General features: G+C 49.5%; 2 protein-coding genes across 4 annotated transcripts in view; one reads left to right on the forward strand and one right to left on the reverse strand.

Annotated features, from left to right (window-relative positions):
* The window catches only part of Abtb2 (ankyrin repeat and BTB domain containing 2), a 162,554-nt gene extending 158,911 nt beyond the window's left edge, over positions 1 to 3,643 (forward strand). The window contains exons 15-17 of the mRNA XM_026405110.2: positions 1,361 to 1,429; positions 1,976 to 2,089; positions 3,370 to 3,643. Coding sequence (XP_026260895.1) covers positions 1,361 to 1,429; positions 1,976 to 2,089; positions 3,370 to 3,567 — 381 coding nt within the window. The 3' untranslated portion in view covers positions 3,568 to 3,643. The remainder of the gene's footprint in view (positions 1 to 1,360; positions 1,430 to 1,975; positions 2,090 to 3,369) is intronic.
* Positions 3,644 to 5,018: 1,375 nt separating this feature from the next.
* The window catches only part of Nat10 (N-acetyltransferase 10), a 43,271-nt gene continuing 21,770 nt past the window's right edge, over positions 5,019 to 26,519 (reverse strand). For 2 of the 3 annotated variants that reach the window (XM_026404613.2, XM_026404605.2), the window contains exons 13-29: positions 23,442 to 23,566; positions 22,848 to 22,998; positions 22,379 to 22,475; positions 21,384 to 21,500; positions 21,041 to 21,142; positions 20,875 to 20,949; positions 20,158 to 20,274; positions 19,062 to 19,195; positions 18,854 to 18,902; positions 16,422 to 16,518; positions 16,225 to 16,335; positions 15,093 to 15,265; positions 14,464 to 14,583; positions 14,015 to 14,113; positions 13,548 to 13,621; positions 12,447 to 12,530; positions 8,673 to 9,490 (exon numbers count right to left, since the gene is read on the reverse strand). In XM_026404613.2, coding sequence (XP_026260398.2) covers positions 9,379 to 9,490; positions 12,447 to 12,530; positions 13,548 to 13,621; positions 14,015 to 14,113; positions 14,464 to 14,583; positions 15,093 to 15,265; positions 16,225 to 16,335; positions 16,422 to 16,518; positions 18,854 to 18,902; positions 19,062 to 19,195; positions 20,158 to 20,274; positions 20,875 to 20,949; positions 21,041 to 21,142; positions 21,384 to 21,500; positions 22,379 to 22,475; positions 22,848 to 22,998; positions 23,442 to 23,566 — 1,837 coding nt within the window. In that variant the 3' untranslated portion in view covers positions 8,673 to 9,378. Of the gene's footprint in view, positions 5,060 to 8,672; positions 9,491 to 12,446; positions 12,531 to 13,547; positions 13,622 to 14,014; positions 14,114 to 14,463; positions 14,584 to 15,092; positions 15,266 to 16,224; positions 16,336 to 16,421; positions 16,519 to 18,853; positions 18,903 to 19,061; positions 19,196 to 20,157; positions 20,275 to 20,874; positions 20,950 to 21,040; positions 21,143 to 21,383; positions 21,501 to 22,378; positions 22,476 to 22,847; positions 22,999 to 23,441; positions 23,567 to 26,519 lie in introns of those variants that run through there. The other variant, XR_013343559.1, reaches the window with a different exon arrangement.

Here is a 26,519-nt window from a genome sequence, read left to right on the forward strand (position 1 = left end):
TCCTGCCTGTGGCATTTCCTCTGGCAGCCCTTAGGGCAGGTGACCCCATCTTCTGGGGATGCCAGCCTATGCAAAATTAGCCTCCCTCCGCAAGGCTCCAAGGGAGCAGTTCTGACCTGGCTTCTGGGGACCATATGCATCGGGAAGACCCCAGGGAGGTCCACGCACTACTGCTGACAGGGGCTTACAGAAATCAGCTCCTAAAAGCCAGCACGAGGTGGCCTTCCAGGCTGTGGCAGGGGACTACAAGCTGGCTGCCTAGATCCCCAGCCCCTTGCCAAGGGGCTGCTCTGAGGCCATCCCTTAGCAAAGAATCCTGGAAGATTTGACCCACCTACCCTGTTCCAACCCTGGGCATCTAGCATCTGTGCCTTGTCCTGCAGGCACCGCCACTCAGCACAGGAGGGCTGAGACATGCACCATCCCAAGGGACAGACAGTGGAAGTGCAATTATAATATGGCTATGCAGCCTCCCTCCAAGGGCTTCACAAGGCCCACGAGGCTCACTTTCCTGGGGACAGGCTGATGTCTCCCAGTACCTGGCCCCGCAGGCTGCTCCTCTTCCCACCGCTGGGCTGTCTCCCAGACCCTCTGGTGCCTCTCGGGCCTGAAGGCCAGTCCTAACAGAGCCCAAGTGCGCCGGCTGGAGGGCTGGAGCCTGTTTACCTAGTCGCTTGCCAGGGCCCTGCTGGGGCTGTTTCTTCAGCCAACCCGAGAGAATTGTTTTTCTTTTTCCAGCTGGGAACCTCACCAGGCTCCAGTGTGATGGCAGAGTTTGTAACTTAGATTTAAAAACTAAATATAGCTCCCCTTCCTGTGGCATGGCAGACCCCCACCAAATTCCTGAGAGCCCCAGGCAGAGACGTGAGCCCCAGATGAGGACCTAGGCTCTACACTTTGTTTTTAGGGGACAGACCTGACCTGCCTGAATGTTCACATATGGCCTTCTGAGGGTGGCAAGTTAGACAGTTGTCCCCTCGGAGACTCACCTCCCTCCTGGCTCCATGTGTAGAATTTAAAGCCAAGAGCAGTGTGGAGACACGAGTGGCTGACTCAAGCCAAGCCCTCTTCTCTCCAGGGCTCTCAGGGTTGTCATGAGGCTAAAAGGGAAGCCCCACCCATCCCAGGGACAGGAGCCCATCATCCAAGGAAGGTGTCAGGAGAGGGTCTTAGAGATGGCTGCAGAAGGTGGCATTTCAGGGAAAACACAGCATTTGAGAATCTTACTCTGAGCAAAGAGACAAAGTTAGGGGACTGCAGCAAGGCAAGATGGGAAGGCCCAGGGGAGCACCCTGGGGGCTGGGTATGGACCTGCACACTGTGTCTGAGTGGTTTTCACCAAGGGCCTCTTCCGTGGCAGATGATGATGCAGTACCTGTACTACGGAGGGACAGAGTCCATGGAAATCCCCACTGCTGACATCTTGGAGGTGAGCAGGGGGTCAGTGTCCCTCATCTTCTCTGCATGTCTCTCTCCAGCTCTAGGCGCCTGTAGGCCTCAGCCCCACTCTCAAAAACAGCATTTGGAGGGGTAAGAGGGGAGGAAGGTGACTTCTGTGAGGACCTCATGCTTCCTTGTTGGATCCTCCCTTTCATCTGCCAAGAACAGTTCTGAAATAAGTTTGGAGACTGGGAATTGTGTACAGCACTGAGCCCACAGGTTAAAAAAGGACAGATGGGGACTGGGCCTCTCACTCACCTGGCCACTGCTGGCCTGGGGGCTTGGTTCAGCAGCTCATGTAGATGAAGCATGGCTCAGACCTGACATTGTTTAGTCACCCATTCTGTGCCTCCCCCATTGTCCCTGTTAATACCCAGATGGCCTGGAGCAAAAACAAATCCAGGCCATCACCTCTGCCCCTTAACTGAACAAGAAGGAGGCTGGCCTAAGGCTTGGAGGAAGCAGGGCACATTCTCTGATGCCCAGGCCACAAGCCTGGTCACAAGTACTCAAGTCTGCTTTGCCTCCCTACCAGCTGCTGTCTGCTGCCAGCCTGTTCCAGCTGGACGCCCTGCAGAGGCACTGTGAGATCCTGTGCTCACAGACCCTCAGTGTGGAGAGCGCTGTGAACACCTACAAATATGCCAAGGTGAGCACTAGGGACACTGAAGCCACCTCCCAGTCACACACTACTCCACTGGCTCTGCTCAGTGGCCACACCATGGGAAGGGCAGTGGAGAGTGCTGAGGTGTTAGTAGCAACCCCCTCTGTAGCCTCTGATCACTGCCACCCACACATGGTCATATTCCAGCTTGGCCACGCCATGGAGCTCTGTGGACCAGAGAGGTAACCAAGTCTGTGTCAAATCAAATCCTCAAGTTCCCTTGGCTTCCTTCCACCACCCCGTCTTCCACATTCCAGCAAACAGTACTGTAATCTGCTTGACTCAAAACCCATTAGTTTTGATTTAAAAAAAAAAAAAAAAAAAAAAACCTCCCACATCTTGGTCACCTACTTCCGATAGACAGCAACAGTCTGTCCCTTCCATCTCCTGTCCCCACCCTGCAACCTCATCTCTGCCTTGGCCTCCTCCCCCTATTCCCTTGCCTCTCTTCTGCCATCCCAAAAGTTCTTTTGAAAGTCCAAATGTCACCCCTTAATTAAGGCCCTCAGAGGTTTCCCACTGCTTGCAAACTAAAGAGCCAACCCTCACAGTGCTCCCCAGGAACCAAAGCACAACCCCCACCTTGACACACTAGCCTGCCTTCTCAGTTTGCCCAGGTCTCCTGTGACAGCCATTCCCTCTTCCCAAGTCCAGCCCTTTGCGTCAGATGGTCAGATGTCCCTAGACCTCCCACAAGCCACCCTATCACTCTACATCACCAGCTTTTATCTCCTTCGCAGCCTTGGGCACTGTCTGCAATCACCTTATCTGGCTGATTCCTTGACTGTTGTCTCCCCCATCCCAGAACATTAGCTGCATAGAGCCTTGTAGAGACATGACCTCAGCACCTAATGCCCAGAGCCAGCTGACGTGTGTTCAATTAAGTTATGAGCATCCACCAAGTGGGCCCTCCTGTGCTAAGCCTTGCGCTGGACGCTAGACAGTCCCTTCTCTTAGCAAGGGGGATGACTGCTATTCAATAAGATGTCACTCATGTGACATAGGCAAAGAAAGACTTCAATAATACTCTTGATGGCACAGCTAGGACTTGATCCAATAGGACCTGCTCCCAGAAGGTGCTTATGGAAGGGACTCAGATATGGGGGAGGTGGCCTCAAGATGCAGATGGGGAACACTTCCCCTGGGGCCAGGGCAAAGTTTAAGCTGGGCGTTGGCCCTGGGTGGGTGACATCTGGGGCTGAGGTTGGGGGCAGTTGCAGGTAGTCTGTGCAAGTGTACCTCACCCCTCTTCTCCCTGCCCACAGATCCACAATGCCCCAGAACTGGCCCTGTTCTGCGAGGGCTTCTTCCTCAAGCACATGAAAGCCTTGCTGGAGCAGGACGCCTTCCGGCAGCTCATCTACGGCCGCAGCAGCAAAGTGCAGGGCCTGGACCCGCTGCAGGACCTGCAGAGCACCCTGGCCGAGCGTGTGCACTCTGTCTACGTCACTTCCCGAGTGTGAGGCAGAAGGGGGAACAGCTGGCCCACACCATGGGGGTACAAAAAGGTGCCAGGAACAGAACCACCAGGGCCCTGCAGAGGAGACATAGGTGCTCATGGGGCTGTTCCCTTCCTTCCCCCAGACACCCACCCTGGTGTTGATAGATCCTGGGTAGGCAGATGGCCCTGAGCCAACCCATCATGCTAGGCAGCCTCAACCCTGAGCTAATGGATTCAACAGCCAGTGACTGGCAAAGGGGCGTATGGCACTTCTCTGCACATTTTTACCTAAAGGACTTCCCAGCACCCCCACCGCATGCCCTTTCCCCTCAGATAGTTCAGGAGCAGGTTTGACCTACCCCTGCTCCAAGCTGTACCTGCCCCTGGGCCTCACTGAACTCTGACCATCGAAGCTGGGGCTCTTGGGACGGTGGGCATACTAATGAATGTATAGAATGTAACCTCTGAGCCCAGACCATTCAGTGCAAAAGCTGGTATTTTCGTAAGTGTCCAGAGGAAAGGCCGCCCAAATTCCCGCACCTGTCCTTCAGGCTGTGCCTTTGAAAGGCTTGGCAGGGGCCTGCTTTGAGTCTTCCATTTTCTCTGGAGCCTGGGCCTACAGAGACCCTCATTTTAGGACTGCTAACTTGCAATTCCAGCTGATGGCTTCTGAGGCCAGGGTGCTGGCAGAGCTCAGTGGCCTTAGCTATGGCTGCTGTTGTTAGGGTCCAAAGTAAAGGGGGGGATTCTGGAACCTCAGGCCTAGACCTAGGCTACCTGTTGGCTCAGGCGGCAGCACCTACTCGTCCTCCCTGGCTGAGTCTCTCAAATGAAAGGTTTCTTTAACTCAGGACTAGAGAGAGGGCCCTTCTCACTGTGGCTCTTGGGCAAAAAGGACAGGGCAGTGGTGGAAGGGCTAGGAGAAGAGGCCCTTCAGCAGGGTCCCCCCACAACGTCCCAGTCTTTGGGCTCTCCTGGGGTAGAGAGACACCAAAAACTGGCCTGTTTATTATGGACCAGACATTGGGGCAACGTCAAAGACAGCTTGCTCTAGGTGGAGCCTGGCTGCACCTTAGAAACTATTTATTCATCAAAAGCCCCAGGCATTTTCAGGAGATGTCACTTACTCACCCTGAAAAGCCCCTGGGGCTTGCAATCCTAGAAAATATTTTCAACTAGCTGCTTGAGCTGGATGTACAAAGGAATAGGTGTTATTTTATTGCTGTAATATTGTATGATACAGTAACTGTATATTAATGTCACTTATTGTAAATGTACCATGGTTTTATTAACAATAAACTCATTAACAGTAACTTTGGCCTCAGTGCTCCTGGTAGAGGGTTGCTCTGTCAGGGGTTGGGAGGGGCCAGAAGGACCAGTTCAAAAACCCAGAACCGAGTTCCCGGTCTCTCCCTGGGAGGGGGAGAATCCCCTTCCAAAGCAGTGCTGTGGCCACACTCACCTCAGGAACCTCTGTCTTCATCTGTCCCTCACTAGGGCTTGGTTATTCTCACCTGTAAAATGAGGTAGATGATGAGTTATTAAGCACAGATGTGGCATCAGACTGGACAGGAGCCAGACTGAGGAATGGGAGAGGTATGGGGGCTTTCCTGACGTCCGGATCCAGGCCCTTCCATGGAAGGGATGAAGGAGCTCCGTGGATATCCACAAACTGCCCACACGGTACCTCCACGTAGGCCTGGCTTGATAAGAGGTACCTGCCCCTGGGGTGGGGGCTGCTGCCTGTACACCCTGCTCAGTGGACTGTCCAAGTACAGAGACCCCAGCAGAGACAGAGGAGGAGTATGGTAAGCCAGTGACTCAGGACCAAAGTTTTTCTAGGCCCTGCTGTAGTTTTAGGTGCAAATTCCAGGCAGAAATTTTTTTTAAATGTTCCTAGTCTAAAAGAATAACTCCTCCAGTCATTGGGAACCTGACCCAGAGTGGCTGTGGTTCAGTAACACACTGGGATTCAGAGTGGGGAACGACGACCTCCAGTAGTCAGTCCCAATCCAGGGAAAGGCCTGTTTCCTGGCTTTGCTGGGGTGGGGGCCAAGCAGGGTGGTTTGAGGCCCAGGTTGGGCACTGGATCCAGCTGGGTGAGGGAGCGCTGTACCATGTAGAACACAGCGCCATCTGGGGGCCACAGGGAGGAAACACTCAGCACCACCTTGTACGGAAGCCCTGAAGGTGGTGGAGAGGGTGTCCCTCCCCAAGACTGGTGATCTAGAGTGGCTACCCTTCAGGAGTCTGTGTCCAACCCTCCCATCCCAAGAAGGGCTACTTCCAGCCTCAAAGGCAAGGTCTAGTTATGCTCTGGTTCCAAGTGGATCAGTGGTTCTCTTGGGAGAAGAGGGGTAGGGAGGCTAAAAAGCCCCTCTGAGCCCATGTATAGCAGAAACACAAAGGTTTAAAACAACAAAAAAAGACTTTCTTCTCAGGAGCTGGGAAGTATCTGCTCACTTACCCCAGCAGCTGGATTCACTATAATCCAGGGCCACTGATCAGGATCATGGTGGCGCATTTCTCAGCTGCCAGCTTCAGGCTACTAGCAGCCAGACAGGCTGCAGGGAGAGCTGGTAACTTCTCCCAGGAGCCCCAGGGAGCCCAGCTGAAAGCATGAGTTCAGTACACAGAGTTCACTCTAGTGCATGGCACTGAGCGGGCAGCATTTGCACAGCAGGTGCCTGGGCCTTCACCCCCTAAGGAGGTCCCTCTCCAGACACCAGGGGTGCCAGAGTCGACCCTGGGCCACCGTGGCTAACACGGTGGCCTCTGCATGCCGCCCCCCAATACTTCACTTTCCTTTCTGCACTTTGCCTGTTACCCTTCCCCACCAGACATTCCCCATGCCAGAGGCAGGGTAGTCATAGCTTTCTCCAGAGCCAGCCAAAAACACTACCAGGAAGCCCAGGCCTTTCAAGCCCTTTGCAGAAACTGCTTGTTTACAGAATCGAGAGTATCCATCCCTTCTCCCCAGCCTGGACCCCAGGGCCTTCCTTGGAGCTGCCTACTGTTTGTAAAGGCCCTGGACCCCAGGGCCTTCCCCAGGCTGCCTACTGTTTGTAAAGGCCTCAGATAATGAGCCTACATTTTTCCAAGGTGACGGTCACTTATTGCTGTCCCTCCCCCACCTCCCAGCCTCAGCAACCCCTTTGTGTCTCCTGGTCACTCCCGAGTCCCTTGGGACTGGCAGACCAGATGAGCTGTGGAAGCCAGGAAGCCGGCTAGCACAAGCCCCTCCTGGCTTGGGGGTGGGGGAGGCTATTCAGGAATCCTTTGTTCAGGCTTCTCAGCCTCTTCCCTGTCCTCGTGACAGCATTCAGAGATGGCCTATCTGAATTCATTTTGCAAGTGACATCTCCTGCGCAACAGTAGAGCTTTACAGATGTCACTGTCTGGGGGCCAGATGGTGAGGTCTGGGGGAGGCTTGTCCTTTCAAGTTTGAAGGAGAACTCAAGAGACTGCAGAACACAGAGACCCATTTAGGAACACTCCCTTTGCAAATAAAAGAGCCAGAACTCCACACAGCTGGTGGGACATTGACTGCCTTTTTGTGTGCAGAGGATAAAGATACTTCAGAAGTTAGGCACCTTGTCTCAAGACATGGAGCTATCACCCTGAACCAAAGGTCCAGGTGCAGGCATGCTCTGCTGTCCACACAGGACTTTTCTAGCTCAGGACTGCTTAGAAAACAGCAGGCTTAGAGCTGGCACGTGGCTGAGCAGCTCCCCTAGTTAGATCTGGGTATTGGCACTCGCTGTGCCAGTTATAAAGTGCTAAGCTCTTCCCCATCTACTCCTGCGACTGGTCCCCTCAGCTGGGAGGTGGTTTCTAGCATACCACTCACACATGACACATGAACCTGGAATGCAGACAGAGTGAGGTCACATGTCCACTTTCTGTTGCTGATACTAAATACCTGAAACTGGGTAGCTTATAAAGAAAGTTTCTCTTACAGTTCTGAAGGCTGAGAAATCTGGGTTGAGGGGCCACATCTGATGAGGGCCTGCTTGCTGTGGAGACCATAGGGAGCCTGAGGAAGCACAGGACATCGCATAGCAAGTGGGCTCATCCGTGGGACAGGATGACTTTAATAACAGTCCCTTCACAGGACAGAGCTTTCCTGACTCAATCTTCTCTTACAATAGCACCTCTTCATATCTGGCAATGGAAATTAAAATTTCAATGCAAATTTGGTGTAAACATTTGAACCATAAGTGCCCAAGGTCTCCGTGAGGGTCAGGGCAGCATTTATGGGCACCTGGCTCAAAGCCTCTCACCTTGTACCCCAGAGCAGAGCCAGCTGGACAGGCTGCAGGGCTGGAGAATCTCAACAAGGGCCTCCTTACCTGGCAGATGATTTGCTCAGTAATTTAAACCATCCTCTCTGGCCACCCAGCGCTCACTCTGCTTTGGGGCCACACTTTGCTAAGGCAGGCAGGCTCAGGCACCCACCTGAAGAAACAGTTGAAGTTACCTTCCCGTGTCCTTTGAGCAGACCTTCCTGAAGTCCCAACACAAGGTCTGCAGCAGGAAACAGCAGATCCAGGAAACAAAGGCCCCCTCACCCAGGGCCCCATTGTCCCAGACAGGAGTCACAGCAGTCCTAAGAACAGGCATGGAAGCTTGCACTTCCCCCACTGGGACCAGTCCCAGATGTCGTGAATTTAATACCCTCGCATCCAGCCACCACCCTTCCATTAGACTTCTACCAGCCCAGGTTACATCCAGAGTGGAGCAAGGTAAGTTGGACTTGGCCTAGACAACAAGCCTCCATCACTCGGGTTACCGTGTAAACCAGACACACACCGTGTACGTGTGAAGCCACCAGATAATTTCTGTCTCCAAACAGGATGGACCAAAAAAACCTAATAGGAGCTAGGAAGGAAAGGAGGCCCAGCTAGCCAACTCCTGGCCCCACAACACCATTCTCAGTACCTGCCGATTCTCCCACAGGCTCCTGGGCTGGGAGCTCGAACATGCTGCCCATCCTTAGCCTTGACACCAAACCCTCCAAATTCTACCCAGCAGCCCAGATCCACAGGAGTAACAAGAAACAGGGTAACAAGCAAATTCAGAGACATGAATTTCAGAAGCATCCACAGGCAAATAGTCTTGCTAGAATGTTATTTATTAAAAATAGATTCTCTATCCCTCCCCTCAACCCTGCTAGCAAAAGGGCTTTGCCCAACATTTTTTCCCAAATGATATGACAGGTCTTGAGGACTCGGACGTCACATACGACTTAAATTAAGGGCTCGAGCTCTTCTGAGACTCTGAGGGCAGCAGGCCTGAGCCAGGAGTGGAACAGGATACGGCATCCACAAACCCTGGTGTACACAACAGCGGCCACCGGGTGCACTAGAGTCCATTTTTCCAGGCCTCAGGGCACTGGGACAAGTCCAAGATGAGACCCAGCAGCTACTGAGCATCCTCCTGAACATCACCAGGAAGTTGTATACTTAAGGGCCTGGGAAGGGACAGTCAGCATGGCTTTCCCACATGTGGGAAACAGGCTGAGAAGCTGGCCACAGTGAAATCCAAACCTATGGGAAAGGAGGGCCAGGAAGGAGGCCGAGAGAGACCCACCTCTGGTGGTGCAGAGGCGGTCCAGCCACCACGTTGGAAGTAGAAGCGTGTGGGAGTCACTTGGTCTTCAGTCAGTAGGGCCCACAGAGGGGCACAGTCAGGCCTACAGACTTCATCACAGCCCACCTGTGCGTTTGTTGGGGCCCCGATTGTTTCTAATCGTCCAGGCTGCCACCCAGAGATGGCTCAGGAAGTCAGGTACCTCCTCACAGGCGGCCACTGAGACCCAAGTTTTTTTTCACTATTTCTTCCGCTTCAGTTTCATATCTTTTTTGTTCTTTAGATCTCTGTTTTTCTTCAACTTCTTGTTCTGTTTAGGTTCTTGTTTGGTTTCCAACTTCCTTTTCTTGTCACTGAAGGAAAAAACACACCAGGAATAGAAAGAAACGATGAAACAGCACAGACCTGAAACACCTCTGTCTGCTTTGTCTGAAAAATGGTCTCTGACTTCCGCAACTTGACGCAACAACACCCAGTCAGAATGTTCTCTAACCCATGGGAAGGGAAGACAGGTATCACGCTGGGGGGCCAAGATATGCCACACAGACCTCAGCACCTATCCCAACTGAGCTTTGAGTCTGTGGAGGACCCAATCTGTATCTTAAAACCAGAACTCTAGGTTCTCTTCGGGGTGCTACACCTCCTCCCCTCCAAGACCTCACCTTAACATCTAAGGTGCCACAAGGGAGATCTCCTCCTACCATCTAGGTTACCATGGAAACCAGAAAAATCATCCCCATGATCCCAAAGACAGTTCTTAACACAAAGCACAAGATTCCAAGGAAAGCCCACCATCATTTCTGATGTGCTGCTGTTACTTAATTTTTCCTAAGTAGAAGGAAACCCAAAGGGGAAACCACTGGGCTCCTCCTTGCAGCTGGCCCCTGGGTGCCTGCTGATGGCCACCTCTCCAGGAAGAAAGCCTCAGAGGTAAATTGTCCTCTCCTGCATTTTGCCCTGGGAATAGATGCTCCCTACGAGAACAACAAGCAGTTCAGCCCAGACACCATTAACATTACACGAAGTCCACAGTCCTCCTTTCAAACACTTCTTTTTTTTTTTTTTTTCCTTTTTCTTTTTGCAGTGCTGGGAACTGAACCCAGGGCCTCAGGCATGTAGCAAGTGCTCTACCACCAAGCTATACTCCAGCCCCAAAATATAAACTCTTTAAGGAAACCCCATCAATAACCACAGCAATGCCAAGAATTCACCCTTGCTGGGCACTGTAACGTACCATGTAATCCCAGTGGTTTGGGAGGCTAAGACAGGAGAATCATAAGTTCAAGGCCAGTCTCAGCAATTTAGTGAGGTCCTAAGCAACTAAGAAAGGCCCTGCCTCAAAAAAATAAAGAGTCCAGGAATGTAGCTTAACAGTGAAGTGTCCCTGGGTTAAATCTTTAGTGACAAAAAAAAAAAAAAAAATAGAATTCACCCTCCCCACTGACCCCAAACCAGCAGTTCCAGTCTCATCTGGCGAGGCCCTGAGCAGAGGAGGCCTCATGCTATTCATTTTTTTCCTCCTTTTAAAATAGCCCGTCCCCAGCACCTTTTATATTTTATTTATTTTTTTTAAAGAGAAAGAATTTTAATATTTTATTTTTTTGGCAGACATAACATCTTTGTATGTGGTGCTGAGGATCGAACCCGGGCTGCACGCATGCCAGGTGAGCGCGCTACTGCTTGAGCCACATCCCCAGCCCCTCATGCTATTCCTAAGTAAAACTTGGAAGAAGATTCCAGGTCGAGCATCCATGCTGTCGATGGCAAACACAGCACTTGGCAGATGAAGCCTGGAATGAAGGTTTTCAAGAGCAGCTGAGGGACCACTGGGAAAGTCTAGAGCTCAGGACTATTTTCATAATAACATCATTTGCCTTTTTTGTTTCATTCTCTCACAAATGTTCTAGTGCCCTCTGGAAAACTGAAAACAGCACAACAGAGTAAATGTGCCGAACAGGAAGAACAGCATCGCTATCAGGGTTATGTTGGGCCCAGATTCGTTTCACAGATTTTGGTGAAAGAAAAAAAAAAAAAAAATACTTTTCAAAACAAGAAACCAAATGAGGGTCAAGAGTGCAGCTGAGTGGTAGAACACTTGCATAGTATATGCCAGGTCCTGGGTTCAATCCCAGCACACAATAAAACAAAAACTCATAATGAGTCCATTGTTAATTTCAAATTGCTAGATATTTTTAAAGTTTCTTAGTTTTTAACTCTTAGTATGGGAAGCAATAGTATAACCCACATGGGCAACAGTTCTCATTCTTTTTAAAGACAGAAAGGAATTCTAAGACCCAAATTTTGAGAACTGCTAGTTTTGAGGAAGGATTGGGTGGCAGCTCAAACTCAGGTTTGGCAATGGACACACCTGGTCCCAAATCCAGCTCTGTACCTCACTAGCTGGGTGTTTCTTGGGAAGTCACCTACACAGAGACTTCATTCTTCATCATTAAATGAAGGTAATAAAACAACCCTCATGCTGCTGTTTTGAGGCAGACTGTGGCACCGAAGCCTAGTCAGCCTCAGCCAGTGGCAGTGCGACGCCCCCAGCCATGCTGGTGTACACAGGAGGGAGGAGACGCAGGCCGAGACAGCTCGGCCTGGTTTGTACAAAGGGGGCCCTGGCGCACTCTCAGCAGAAAGACAAGCCATGGCTTCTGTCTCAAAGCATCTACACCAGGCTCCTGTCATTGTGTGGGACTGTAAGTCAGGAGCTGCCACATAGGAAACGAGCGCCCCCTAGCCCTGAGTGATGAGAATGTGAAGATGTGGCAAAAGCCAGGCACAGGCTGTGTGTGTGTTTGTGTGTGTGTGTGTGTGTGTGTGTGTGTGTGTGTGTGAGAGCGTGCGCAAGTGAGCGAGAGCGCGAGCACGTGCGCAAGTGAGCGAGCGCGCAAGCATGTGCGCAAGCTATGGGCATTGAGCGCAGAGTGGACTGAACCGATGTTGCCCCTCTGCCTGGGCAGGCCTCACTCTGGTCTTTTCGCTTGCTCTGTCATTATCCCCACACAGCTCACGAGATGGGCATGGCCTATTTAGATGTCAGTCAACCTGCTGACAGCAGAAATCATGAAGCTAGATTCAACCCCCTGAAACCCGACTCCTTGCCTCATCTGAATGGCTTCTCCAATAGAAGGGTTCAGCACATGCTCCTTGCTCTTTTTCTATGGACCTCTAAGGTCAGAGGAGCCGTCACAGGACCCAAAGAAAAAGGTATTTATCCATCTCTGCATGATTATTTTGTGCAGCCCAGTTCACCTGGAGGGACCCCGAGTGTTTAGTCGTGGAATGCAACACTTCTACTCTCACCTTTTCAGGCTGACGATCGAGGCATTCTGCCCAGCTTTGTTCAAAACTTCATTCCACTCTTCATCATCCCCACGGATTATGTACCTACAAAAAGAGGGGAAATGTCAAAACCTGACAGAGAGGAGAAGACTCTTAAAAGAAAGATCAGTGACAACACTCTCAGCTCCTGCCGTGAAAGCCAGGATGAGCCATGTTAACGTCTGAAGGGGAAAAGGACAGGCACGCGGCTGGGCTGAGATGTGCAGCTTCACTCCACAGGACAGAAGTGTCATAGCAACAGGGCTGGCAAGGCCTGCCATCAGGCGCCAGTGAGAGGACAGTCCCACATGGAAGGCAGCCTGCTGGCTTCTCACAAGACTCTCATCAACTACCCAGAACAGCCACTGGCCCCTGCAATTCTGTTCCTCGTTCCCACCTGCAGGAGTCTGCCCAGAGCTCCGCCTCCCGCCCTGACCCACCTCTTTTGGATCCAATAGTCCTGGAACATCAAGTGTTAATCCAGCAAAGGGGAAGGCAGAAACTGCACTCAATACACTGACCTGGGAATCCTGGCCACCCCAACTCACACCAAACACATCACTCATGACCAGGTCACAGACAACACAGCACAAAGGGTCACAGGTCATTAATTCTAGAGGTATCAGTCCTGACATGCAGGGACTGTCAAATCCATTGACTTTCGGGTGTAGAGGGAAAGAGGATACTGCAGATGAAGCAAGATGCCCAGCACAGAAGGCTATCGCACAGGGAATTTCGATTTGGGGAAATACAATACTTTCTTCACACAAAGAGTCAAATGCACAGATGTGACCCCTAAAAAGTAGGTACTCATCTGCTTACCATCCCCCCTTCTGAGAAGGGCCTCTGAGGCATGACACAGAACTCCAGGGACCTAGTGAGTGCAACTTAAAGGGATCTGGGAAAACCAATTCCTCTGAAACTTCAGTCTCAATTACTCAGGGTTCTCTAGCTGTTAGGCTCCTGAAACTGGTTCCCTGAACCAGCTTCCAGGGCACCAAGGTTGTGGCTGAGGAGAAACCTGCAGAAGGACCCAGGCCCTAAGGCTGACCCTTCCCTTCCCTTCCCTTAAACAAGCCTTACTGAGAGAGGTCCATATTCTTCAGCTTCCCCACTTCTTTCTTGTGTTTCTCCTGGAATTCCTTTGCTGCTTCATCCTATGGTCAAGGACCCAGAGTCAAGGGATGAACAAAACACAGAAGCAGGGAGGGCACAGTAGCATGACGACAAGAACAAGTCCCTTCTCTTTTGACCATTACGGGCAACCTTAAGATTTTATACACATAAATACCGTAAAATCCTATCTAAAGAGTACCCCAAAAGACAGAACAGTTACACCAGTAGTCGCTGGGTTCCTGCCCTTCCACACACTCGGCAGGAGGCACCACTAGGCCCATGTGCAACAGGCGCGGGCTCAGACCTGCAGAGCGTTACTTGGCTTAGACAGCACAGGGACTCTACGAGGGGATGGGGAAGATATCCCACTCACAGGCCACACTGACAAACAAACAAACAAACTCTGGACTCTGAAGCCCCGAGCAAGGACATACCAAGTCATCACTCAGGGTCTTCATCGTGGGCTCCATGACCACATCCTTCACTGCCACCATCTGCTCTTCAATGGCCTTTTCCTGCACCTCATTAAACAGCTACAAAAGACAATGTAGAGAAGGTGACAAAGCAACAGGAACTCAGTCACTCATTACCCAGGTCTTAAAGGTACATCTCCAAGATGCAGAGCTGTGCTCTAGAGTTCAGGAGCACTCAGAGCATACAAACACAATGGGGAGACACCCAACATGGACCCCCAGGAGAGAACCCAGAACTTTATAGAGATTCAGCCAATGTCCCAAACGTCGTCTGTGTGTGTGTGTGTGTGTGTGTGTGTGTGTAGATTTGCAGCAAATACTGCCAACCGTTAACAGTCATTCAGACACAGGGCAGAGAGTGGGTTTGTCATATTATTGTAAAGACCAAACACTTCTCAGGCCGAGATTACCTTCACCACTTTGCGGATGATCCGGTTGAAAAGTCCCATTAATTGGCCCGAGGGCAGCTCAATCTCCTTTTCCAGCTGGTCCACAGACTTATGCTGTAGGCCAATCCCCAAGAGAAGAGCCTAGAAGATAAAAAACCAGCTGGAGTTGCCTCCAGGACGGGCCCTGACCCATTAAAATGGCCTCGAGAACCAGTATCCTCCTTTTAACCAAACCTATCTGGTAGAAGTCACAGGCCCACGCTGTTTATTCTGGCATCTCTTTCATCTCGTCACTGAAACCATCAAGAAACACTCCCTCCTGAAATCCCCAATCTCATTTTTATTCTCCTGACAAACACCTGCTTTAGGACTGCATTACAAGCCTGGGGTTTCCTAGGCTTCTGGTAAGGCAAGATTAGGCATCAAAGTAGATGGACCAGGGAAGGTGGGGAGAAGAACGTGGACTCAATGCAGCTGACCACTTACTAAATGTACAGCTGGGTACAGCGTTTAACCCTAGACCCGGAGGATAAGGCTGAGACCTACCTATCAGCTATGTCAATCTATGTCAAAGAGCCCAACCCAATGCCCAGCACACAAATACCTCCACAGCCCTCCCTGCTCTGCCCACATGAGCACCAGTAACCCACCGACTGGGCAGCAGACAGGGCCAGGTCCCCCAGTTGATTCAGGAAATACAAGCGGGAGATGGCCGGGATCAGGTCCATGATGAGGTGATAGTCAACCATGTTCCGTGAATACATCTCTAGTCGCTTCAGGTCATAGGGGAGGAAGAGTGCCTCCAGCTCCCCCCGGCCTAGGGCTGCAGGGGTGATGAAAGTCAGATGGCCAGGACTCCAGGAGCCAAGGGATGGTACCCTCACACGCAGCACCCACCTACAAGTGCCGCCACCCACCCAACACAACCTAAACTGTGCAGACTCTCCTCCCAAAGGAGGGGGCACCATGCCAGGCAGAGGGACAACTGGCGTGTGACTTGGACAGAGTCCCCACACCAATACCCAATCCAGGAAAGTCTTCCTGAGCCCTAAGGTCAAAGGGACACAACACCACCCTTCTCCCACCATCACTGTTACTCAGAATCCAGCCTCACAGAAAGTATACGTGCTCTGCTCTGCCCAGTGCAGCCAAAGAGACTCTTGATTTTTTTTCCATTAAAATGCAATTGGCAAGGGGCAGGGGCTCAGCAGTAGTGCACTTGCCTAGCATGTGTGGAAGCACCGGGTTCGATTCTCAGCACCACATATTAAAAAAAAGTCTCATCCACAATAAAAAAATTTTAAAAAATACAATTGGCAAAAAAGTATATAGACACATGTGTTATGTAAATACATAAAAATTATGTACACACACATATGTATATCTGTAACTGGAAACAATACAGCTATTAACAATCCCTTGTATGAATACTTAAAATGTGAATATTTTAAAAAACAAACAAAATTGTTGTGCACAAAGCACTTCCACAGATTGGCTACGTACCCCTAGTACAATGTCACTACCCCTAGATTCCAGGACTTAAATCAGGCCCCACAGCTAGCTGCTGTCTGAACTTCTCTGATAACTCTTATGTCTAGTCACATCCCAGAGGTCATGGTGAAGGGAAGATGGCATGTGGGCCCACCTAGGGCACAGCCTGGACACAGCAGGAGCCTGGGCTGCAGGAGGTGTGGGTGGGAGACGAAGGATTAGAACCAGGCCCTCAGTCCCACTCCACAACCCATCCACTCCCCTTCTCCACCACCATCCCACCCAACTCACCAGGTTGGGCTGGCTTCCCCACATTCCTGTTCTGAATGATGTTCAGAGCCAGGGAAGGGGAGAAGGTGCTGAACTGGTAGGACAACAAGGCAAGGAACCGCCTTCGGAAATCTGCAGGACAATCAGGCAGAGTTAGTGAGCTGCAGACATCCCAGCTCCTCAACCCCCCGTGCCCTCTCCACTCCGCCTGCGTTCACCTTTCCAAAAGGCTGAGAGCCAGGCTCCCTGGTCAGCCTCGTCCTCGTCAGTCAAAGTCTTCAGCATGATGCACGAGTGTTCTCCTGTCAGGTCATTCTGGAGACAAATGTTCCTCCTTGGCACCAAGAACCCCTTATCCAAAGGGTCCACTGGTGGTGAAGGGTGAGCACAGAGGAGGGCTCTGTGCTGCAACCCCTTCTCCTTCCCCAGCCAGCAGAGACCCTTGGTGGCAGGCCCTCGCCCTCATTCCCCACAGCACCTCAATTCCCACACAAGCTTTCAGAGATCACCCGCACACAACTTCCTAAAGGTGTAGGTTCTGAACTCAGGACTGACAGCTTACACGTAGCCTGATCCAGTCAAGGTGGTTTTGGTGCCTTACAGTACAGACTCCAGGGCCAAGCCCTCAAATCCCAAGCTGGCAGCCGGTGTGCGAGTTCAGGCTAACACAGTGATGGTGAGACTAGTGTTTAAGTTTTTTGGTTTTTGGTTTTTTTTTTTACTACATAACAAATTCCACAGCACCAAAAATACCTAGTGACTTGCCATAGAAGAGCACTCAGGGAACAAAACACCAAGTCACAAGCAGCAAGACACGAGGCAGGGAGCATCAGGCTGCGCTGAAGCTTACCACCCTGCACTCTCCTGCCCTCAATCGCCAAATCCACCCAGTCCCAACCAGGTGCACTGACAAGGACATACCCCATGCATGTGCTGCTCCGCACCCACACAAGTGGCTGAACACCCAGCAGTCTTCATCAGGTCCACTCTGAACCCTCAAGTGGACACTATATGACCCAGGGTGTACCTGTTCTGCGTGCTCCAAATCACACTTCCCACACTCCCTCGGATGTTCCCCTCACTAGGGAAACAAGCAATCCAAGAATCCATCCTCCCAAATGCTGCCCAGCACCCTCGGTACCCACACTCAGCCTGCCTTCCTGCTATGGGATGAAGTGGCTGCCCGTCTGCCTGAGTCCCACCCCTCACCTCCAGGCCTGCACTCGGTGCTCTCCACCTGTGCCACCACGGACACCATCCCTGCAGGGTACAGGCACACTTTGAGACTCTCCCACCTGACAAACCTTCCCTGCCGCTTGCTTCCCGCTAGCCACCTTGTTTCTTTGCTCCCTTTTGCATCAGGAAAGGACGTCCATTTGTGTTCTGTGTCCTTTACCCCCCACTATCTCCAATCAGATGGCAAGCTTCAACCCACTCGCATCACCAGTGCTGGCAAATCCACTTGTCAATTCTGTCCTCTTACTCTCTAAACAGCAACCGAGGGCTGGGGATGTGGCTCAAGCGGTAAAGCGCTCGCCTGGCATGGGCGGGGCGCTGGGTTCGATCCTCAGCACCACATACAAATAAAGACGTTGTGTCCACCGAAAAGTAAAAAATAAATATTAAAAAATTCTCTCTCTCAAAAAAAATAAACAGCAACCGAGTCCCCTCCTTGAAACTCCTTACTCCCAATTTCTAACACCACGCTCCCTGACCTTTTGCAGATCAGGCTGCTCCTTCTCAGTCTCCCAGCCTGCGTCTCCCTGCTCCTCCTCCTACACATTAAGCCAAGCCCTCACACCCTTCTATGTCCAGTAGCTTCGTCAATATTCATCCATTCTCTGAACACATACCACACAGCAGATGCTACTCAAGTGCCGAGAACCCATGAGTGAACAAAACAGACCTAAGAATCCTCACTCTCATGGATTATATTCTAGTATGACTGTGCTGGTGGCTCTCCAAATTTCATCTCCAGCCCCACTGCTTCCTTCAGCTCTAGGGTCAAGTGGTGCAGGTCCAGGGGATGCAGTATGAAGGCTGCCCCTCAGCTTGGTGCCAGATTATACTAGAATAGAATATGGATTTCTTCACAGAACATCTCACTCTCTGAAGATAGCTTGTGTTCAGTTTTCTGCCATTTACATCCATTAGAAAATATGCTTCATGGTTTATCTCTTTAAACTGCCCGATTCTCTGCAGGTGCTAATATATTTTTAAGTGAACTGAAAGTCCCTAATTCTCACATCTACCCTCAATAATCCGGCAGCTCTGTCACAGCCACATATTTTCATGCCTCCTTCAGAAAGCAACTTGAAATACAAGACTGCTCAACTGTACTCCTAAAATTCAGGCACCCCACCCCAAGCCTACAGGATTCTACAGTCTGATGAACAAGTCCATGTGTACCTCTGCTGTTCTATAATGAAGCATAAAGCTTAGATGTGCTAGGCATGCCCCTTGTATGCATGATTATATGGCCTCAAAAGGAGGAGGCTCCTTCAGTGTCCTCAAAACACCACCTCTATGCAGAGGAGCAGGGACAGCTGCCTAGGGCACATAAGTAGACACCAGAGCTCTGTGCAAGGACAGACCTGCTGCCAGTGGTGACCTCATATCTCACCCAGGCTCTGCCCAATGCCTCACTCACCGGAGTCTGTCTCAAATAGACGGGAACAAATCCAGCTCGTTTCCAAAACCTGCAAAAAGGAGAACAGGTCATCATGTGTACCCTCTGGGGAGTGGCAAGGGCCAGAGGAACAGGGAATTGGCAGACAGACACTGGCTGCCCAGGACACAGGGCCCACAGAAGTCTTTCACTGTCGAGGTGATGCCAGGGAAACAGGATAGGCACTTACTTGAGGAGCCTAGGGGTCAGGCCGTAGGACACACCCAGGTAATCCAGGCGCTCAGCAGTCCTCTCGTTCAGTTTGAGGAGTAAGGGAGGCAGGTCCTTCCGGGGAGTGACAACTTCCTCCAACAAGCTGACAGCCTAGGGAGACAAAGGGAAAGGACACCACCCAGAGGGAGGGCATTATCAACATTCTTAAGCACCCCTCACACACCTAAACCAGAAGACATTTGTTTGTTCCTGTAGTTTTCAAACAATTTCAATGAGTCAGGTGATCACTCCCAGGTATCCCAAACCCTGGGTATGCGTGGAATCACACTGCTCCGAGTTGAGAAGGCAGGAAAAGAGCTGAGAAAAACTAATAAAATTATGAACCCACAGAGGTAGGGTTCTGAAGATCCAGCTTCAAGTCCAGGTTCTGTCACCTGACAGCTCTGGGACCTTGAAAAAAATGACAAAATGTCTTGTGTCCGACATTAAACAAAATCCCTTCCCTTACTCCCACATAGGCACTATGAAGACCAATGAGTATATGTGAAAAGCTGTCAATCAACTGCTATTATCCTTAGCAAGGACTGATGAACTTTCATAGTCTGAGTTCTAACAAGGGGGACGCTGCAGAGCAAGGCTTCTTAAACTTGACCATACGTCACACAATGGATAGCCTGGGGAGCCACCACTAGAGTCTGATTCAGCAGATCTGGGGTGGGGATCACAATCCCCCCACTAGAGAATGCAGGAGTGCTCTATCACTAAGCAACAGCACCAGAGTACACCCCACACCTTTTTTTAATTTTTAGACAGGGTGTCATCAAATTGCTGAGACTGACCTTGAACTTGCCATCCTCTTGCCTCAGCCTCCCAAGTCACTGGGATTACAGGCATGCACCACACCAGCTACAAATTTGTATTTTTAACAAGTTTCCAGGTGATATTAATGGTACTGGTCTGAGGATCTCCATTCAAGCACTAGGCTGGAGAAGCAGCCCCCTCCCTAAATGGAGAAGAGCCTAGACCTCTACACAGTTCTCAATGGTGCCCCTCAAGTCCCAAAGAACTATCCTCCCACACCCAGCACAGGTGTACTGCCCAAACACACTCACCTCACTGTTTACAGTGTGGATTTCTTGGGATGTCTCGAGGACTTTTTCCTCCAGACAAGGGAACCTGCCTTCGTAGTACATCTGCAGCAGCTGCAGAGCTCGGCTGCCATAGCCCATCTATGAGCAAATAGGGGATGGGCAAAGGGAAGAGATGTTCTTAGGCAAAGCTACTTCTAGTCCCCACATCACTTCTAGAGCCTTCACTCCTGGTTAAACTAACTTGGTAAAGGGGACCAATGAAATCCCTCAATGTGGTTAGAGACGAGACTCAATACTGAACGAAGAGTCACCCCAGTTCTTACAAAGGTCTACCCCATCAAGAACAGCCCATTTGCTACTTGAGGCGAAGGATGGCTGGCTATGCTATTTGGTTTCCAGATTAGCAAGCCCCAAAGCAGGGCTGTTTCTATACCACTGACAGGGAAGTTTCTACAATTAATTTCTCATGGGCCTTTCCAAGTGACAGAGGGTACACTACAGAAAGCCAACCTGGGTCAAGTCCCCTATTCTCAAGAGGAAGCAGACCCCATCATCCTGTCTGCCGGGCTACCCCTGAGCACTGGCTAAACTCTCCAGAGCAAAGAAAAGCCTAGAACTTCACTTGCTTCTTAACCAGCTTCTTATTCAAGCAACTAAGTACATCTGCCCCAAACAGTTGCCAGCAACATGACCAAAGCCAACAGCACACCAGGGTCGAAAGGCATGTGAACATGTTACCCCTTGATAATCCGGGTGAACAGCAATACGAACGACCCTTCCACCAGAAAGGCCACCGAAGTCTGGATCTTGGAACTATGTAAGACACACAAAGAAGTAACTTAGCAACCCAAACATCTTCTAACACCACCAGCTTTGCTCAGATGTACCAGGGACAGCCCTTTACCTGTTCTGACACTGTCCATGGAATCAGGTCCCCTGAAGCCTTCTTGCCTCGAGACAGGCTATTCAAGATGGACTGACGAGAAATCTCCCCCTCAAGGCACACCTGAGGGAGACAGTGAAGACAGCTCCAAAATCTGAACAACACCCGATCACCTACCCCAACAGACCCAGTCACTTGGCTCAAGGCCAGGAGTCAGCAGCTCCAAAATCTGAACAACACCCGATCACCTACCCCAACAGACCCAGTCACTTGGCTCAAGGCCAGGAGTCAGCAGCTTCCCCTCCTACACTGATGTCCAAGTGCTCCCCGAGGCAATGCCACAAGGATGCCTCTGCTTCTGTACCTGGACAACCGCAAGCACTTCGGGAAGGGCATTCTGGGTGGGGGGCACGGGAGGCAGAAGGCAGAAGAGGTGATGAGCAGGCGCATCAGAGAGCATCTGGAGATCATTGGGAGAGTTCTGCAGGTACAAGCAGGAAGCACAGGTCAGCAGGAAGTGTTTACCTTCTCTTGTCCTTGACTCAAGAGACTCAATGCCTCTTTAGAGCCATGGGGTACTGGCAGTACCACCATCCCCACAGCCAAAAAGGCACTAGAACCCAACCAGGCACCTTTCTAGCATTACAATAGGCTAAGACTCTTCACGATGGCTTAGGAGGGACTGAATCTCCAAAGCCTGCTGCCTTCTCAGTGCTGAGGCCACTGAGTGGAATAAGAGGTTTAGCACCATTTCATAGCCAATAAGTGAACTTCCTCCAAAGGCTGTTATTTCAAGAAAAACCACCATCAAATCTGATTCTTCAGCCTTCCATTAAAGGCTATCCGTAATATCCGTAAAAATATCATGCAGAGCTTCAAAAAGTATCCTTCCCAACCCCACCCATTAATTTTTAAGGGTTCCAAATACTCTAAGCCATCAGATCTCCTTCTTAAAAACAAAAGAGCTCAGCAGTACAAAGCTGGTCTCAGGCCAGTTGGGTTACAGTAAGTGCGATGGTATCTCAACCTCTCAGGTTAGTAGGCAGGTGAGAAATACAAGTGCTCTTTAAAAACAGGTGAAGCTCTCCATCTTCTCCAGCTCCCACTCTCAGAACTACATGAAGAATTCTGTACTCTGTGCAAAGTCAGAAGCCCAACACTAGCCACACAAACTACGCCAGGGATACAACTTCTCCAGTGAGACCATGGGACCTCACCACCATTGGGACATTTAAAGTCCCAGTGGAAAGGTCCCCTGAGCCACCAGGTAACAAAAAGCATGAAAAGTCAAGTAAAAGGACTGCCAAGGGAATTTCAGCTGCTCCCTGTGGAAGCTCGCTGCAGGGTTAGCGCAGTTACCTTGTAATGTGAAGCCACATAGAGGGCCATAAGTCGCTGGAGGAAAACTTCAGAGGCCTTGTGGTAGCAGAAGAGGGTATCCCTGTTAACATAGTACCTGGCTGGGAGTTAAGCAACCAAAACAAACCAGAGGGCCCAAGGAGGACACCCTGGAAACATGTTTCCCCTCAGTTGTGAGGAGGAGCCCAGCATCCAGAGCACACACACAAGGTTGGAGAAGAAAGGAGGAAGGAATCTAGAAAGTTTTTTTTTTTTTTTTGGAGAAACGGTGTCCCACAATGTTCGGGGCCAGCCTGGGCAACTGTTTGCTGGCTCAAGCAATCCTTCTGTCTTAGTCTCTCAAGTCAGGAGACAGGACTAGACGTGACACCATACCCAGCAAGAATGTTTAACTTGTTCCTCTCCCAAAACCTCTTAATTCCTGTACTGCCCTCTCCCTTTCACAGGGCCAGTGGGGCCCAGAGGATACAGCTCACAGGCTTCAGGTAAGGGGCAGCCAGAGACGATTCGCGTGATGTTGAGACAATCCAGGCACAGCAAGTCATTCAGCCACTTTTCCACAGCGTCCCCGGGGGCATATCGGATGGACTCCTGGAGGGAAACCTCGTGCAGTGTTCGTGCTGTTCAAGTCACACACACACCATTAGAACTGATTATTAAATATGCACTAACAGAGCAAGGAAGAATGTTCCCTTATCTTTGTCACGTGGTACCCAGACACCCAAGTCTTGAGTATTTAAAGGGGGTAGTTTTAAATCATTCTGGTGGATAGTCAACTTGCCACAAGAACAACCCCACAGGGCTCTGCTAAGTCAATGCAACCATGCCCCAGGACAGGGACGAACGACAAGGGTCCAGCCTCCAGAGGACCCAGTGAGGCTCCCACGTGGTCCCCAGACAGCTGTAGCCAGAAAAAGAAAAGTCCTCCTGGGGACCCCATCTCTCTCTGATGACAGGAAAGCTTGGTAACTGCCCAAGAGGTCACAGAGAAGCAAGGATCCAGCATGGGGGTCTGAGGGGACCTGCTGTGAACCTCAGCGCCCTGTCAGGGTTCCGAGGGTACCTGATGCCAGTCTGGCTGTCGTCGTAGTCTTGTTCTCGGCGGTGGTGCTGACCTGGCTCTGGGCACTCTGCTGACGGAGCTGTTGAATTAACTTGAGGGACAGTGACCGGCCAGTGCCCTCATAGCTAGGAAAAATGCATGGCAGTCAGGCGCGGGGACCCCTGGGGGGATGGGGGTGGGACCAGCCTGCTGAAACACCAGGTTTTGCTCCCCAAGGATAGTTTTGCTCATCTGAGCTTCCAGCACAGCACACACACATCCAGAGGGCAGCCTGATGGCTTGGCTCAGAGCCATTCAGGCAAGGAATGAGGTCTCATTTAGCTTCCTCCGATGAAAGTTATTCTACACACTTGGGCTAACCATCTTGAAATCAAAAAATAAGGACTGAGGCTGGGTACAGTGGCACATGCCTGTAATCCCAGCAGCTCAGGAGGCTGAGGCAGAATCAAAAGTTCAAAGCCAGCCTCAGCAACTTAGCAAGGCACTAAGCAATTTAGCGAGACCCTGTCTCCAAATAAGATTAAACAGAGAGCTAGGGATGTGACTCAGTGGGTAAGTGCCCCTGGGCTCAATCCCTGGTACAATAAACGAGGACTAAAAAGATACAATAAACAAGGACTAAAAGATGACACAAGTTAAAGCCTTTAGCACAGGGAAATCAGTACAAAGTTAAATATCAACTAATGTGGGGGAAGCCGTTACTAGAAGTAGCGCACATGAGTTAATCGGGACTGACCCCCAAACTGGGAATTCAAGATAAATCCATTACCCAAGGATTCTTTTCATCACTACTTTCACTTAAAGGTGATATAAAACAACTGACAAAATACTTGGAAAAATGTTAAATCATTTATAATCTGGTCATGGAACAAGCTGTCTTCATTTTTGAGCATTTCCTTCTTGTCTTTAGTCACAAGAATATGTGACTTCAAGGCACATGCTATTCCACAGGTTTTCCATTTCACTTAGTATTACATCATTTCACAGCACTGAGGACTGTTTAAATGCTTACTCAAATACTGTCACATCATGATCAGAAAGCTAGATTAAGTGCTTCATTCCTCCCCATCTCACAATAACAAAGTTCTCTCAAAAGGAATTCCATGTATCTCATATGTGTGCATATGTATGTACACACATGTGCACAACAGAATTTGAAAAATTAGAGCTGGAGATATAGCTCAGTAATGCAGGACTTGCCTAGCATATGTGAGGTCCCGAGTTCAATCCCTGGCATGACAAAAAAAAAAAAAAAAAAAAAAAAATCTTGGTGCACAAAAGTTTACCAAGAAAGTGGGAAAACCTTCAAAATGAGAGAAAACTTTTGTAAATCATGTATCTGATAAGGAAGGGACTCAAGCAGAGGATGTCTAACATCACTAGTTACCAGGGTAAAGCAAATAAAAACCAGGAGATATCACTTCATAACCACCAGAAACACCTGTCATCAACAACAAGACACAAATATTGGCAAGGACGTGGGAGAGTGAGAATCCTCATAATGTCACCCTCCTTATCTTCAGGGAACATATTCCAAGATGATCCATGAATATACATAACTACAATAAAGGAATTTATAAACTAAGCACAATAAGAGATTAACAATAAAACTTTATAAAAAAATATGCTCTAGTAAGTTATTTAATTTTCCATTGATATTTTTCAACTGCAGTTGACCACAGTGAAAACCTCAGGTAGGGGACTACCAAGCACTGCTTATTTGTAGGAATTTAAAATGGTGCAGTTACTTAGAAAAACCGTCTGGCAGTTCCTCACGTGGTTAAACACAGTCGCCATTTGAGCCAGCAATTCCACTCCTTGGCATACATCCAAGAGAACCCAAAACACATCCACACAGAAACCTACAGGATTAATGGCACAATGATCATTCATCTAACAGTCAAAAGGCAGAGACTCAAATGTGTACCAACAGATGAATGGATAAATAAAACTGGTACACCCATACCGAGTGCTGATACAGATAATACATGGATGAACTTGCAAAACACTGGCTTGAGTGGAAAAAGGCCAAGCACTGAAACATGACCACATATTGAACCAGATGCAGTGGCTCAGGCCTATAATGCCAGCAATTCGGGAGGCTGAGGCAGAGACTCGAAAGCATCAAGGCCAGCCTCAGCAACCTACTACCCGCAGCAACTTAGCATGACTTTGCCTCAATAAAACACAAAAAGGGCTAGGGATGCAGTTCAGTGGTAAAATAGTCCTAAATTCAACCCTCAGTTAAAAAAAAAAAAAAATCGTATTACTACATTTGTATGAAAAATCCAGAATAGGCAAATCTTCAGAGTGACTCCCTGGGTTTGGGGAGTGTAGAGGGATTGGAGAATGATTTATAGAATGTCTTTAAGAGTAATAAAAATGTTCTAGAGTTGATTGTAGTACACATGGTCACACAACTCTGAATTTACAAAACACCAATTTAAAAGGGTAAATATGGTATATGAATTATATCCCAAAGCGGTTAAAAAGGTAAAAAATCCATTTTACCTACTATTTTCAGCATAATACTTCCATTGTGGATATTGATATTAATAAATCTACAAAATTATCTCAAGATATGATTTCCACTCAGAAATCTTTCCAATATTGAAAACACACATTGGGGCTCGAGTTGTAGCTTTGTGGTAGAGAACTTGCCTAGCACATGAGAGGCACTGGGTTTGATCCTCACCACATAAAAAAATAAAGATACTGAGTCCATCTACAACTGAAAAATATGTATGTATAAAAAATACATGTTTATGGATCTCAAAAGAGTTAATATATTGTTACATAAGAAAGGCAAATTTATAACAATACAAAGTTTTTTTCTTGTTCAAAACCAAAGTAAAATAGATTCACAGAAAACAAAGTAAAATTCTAAAGGAAGCTATCTTTGGATGGCTGGATTAAGGTGCTTTTTCTTTTTGATGCTAGGAATCAAACCCAGGGTTTCATGGATGCTAAGCACATGCTCTACCACTGAGTTACATCCACAGCCCCTGATTTTTTCCCTTGTTTTCTAATTTTTCCATAGCAAATCAGCTGAATATTTCAAATTTTCAAAAAGTTCTT

Source organism: Urocitellus parryii, chromosome 4 (genome assembly GCF_045843805.1).
Source record: "Urocitellus parryii isolate mUroPar1 chromosome 4, mUroPar1.hap1, whole genome shotgun sequence".
Lineage (NCBI taxonomy): Eukaryota > Metazoa > Chordata > Mammalia > Rodentia > Sciuridae > Urocitellus > Urocitellus parryii.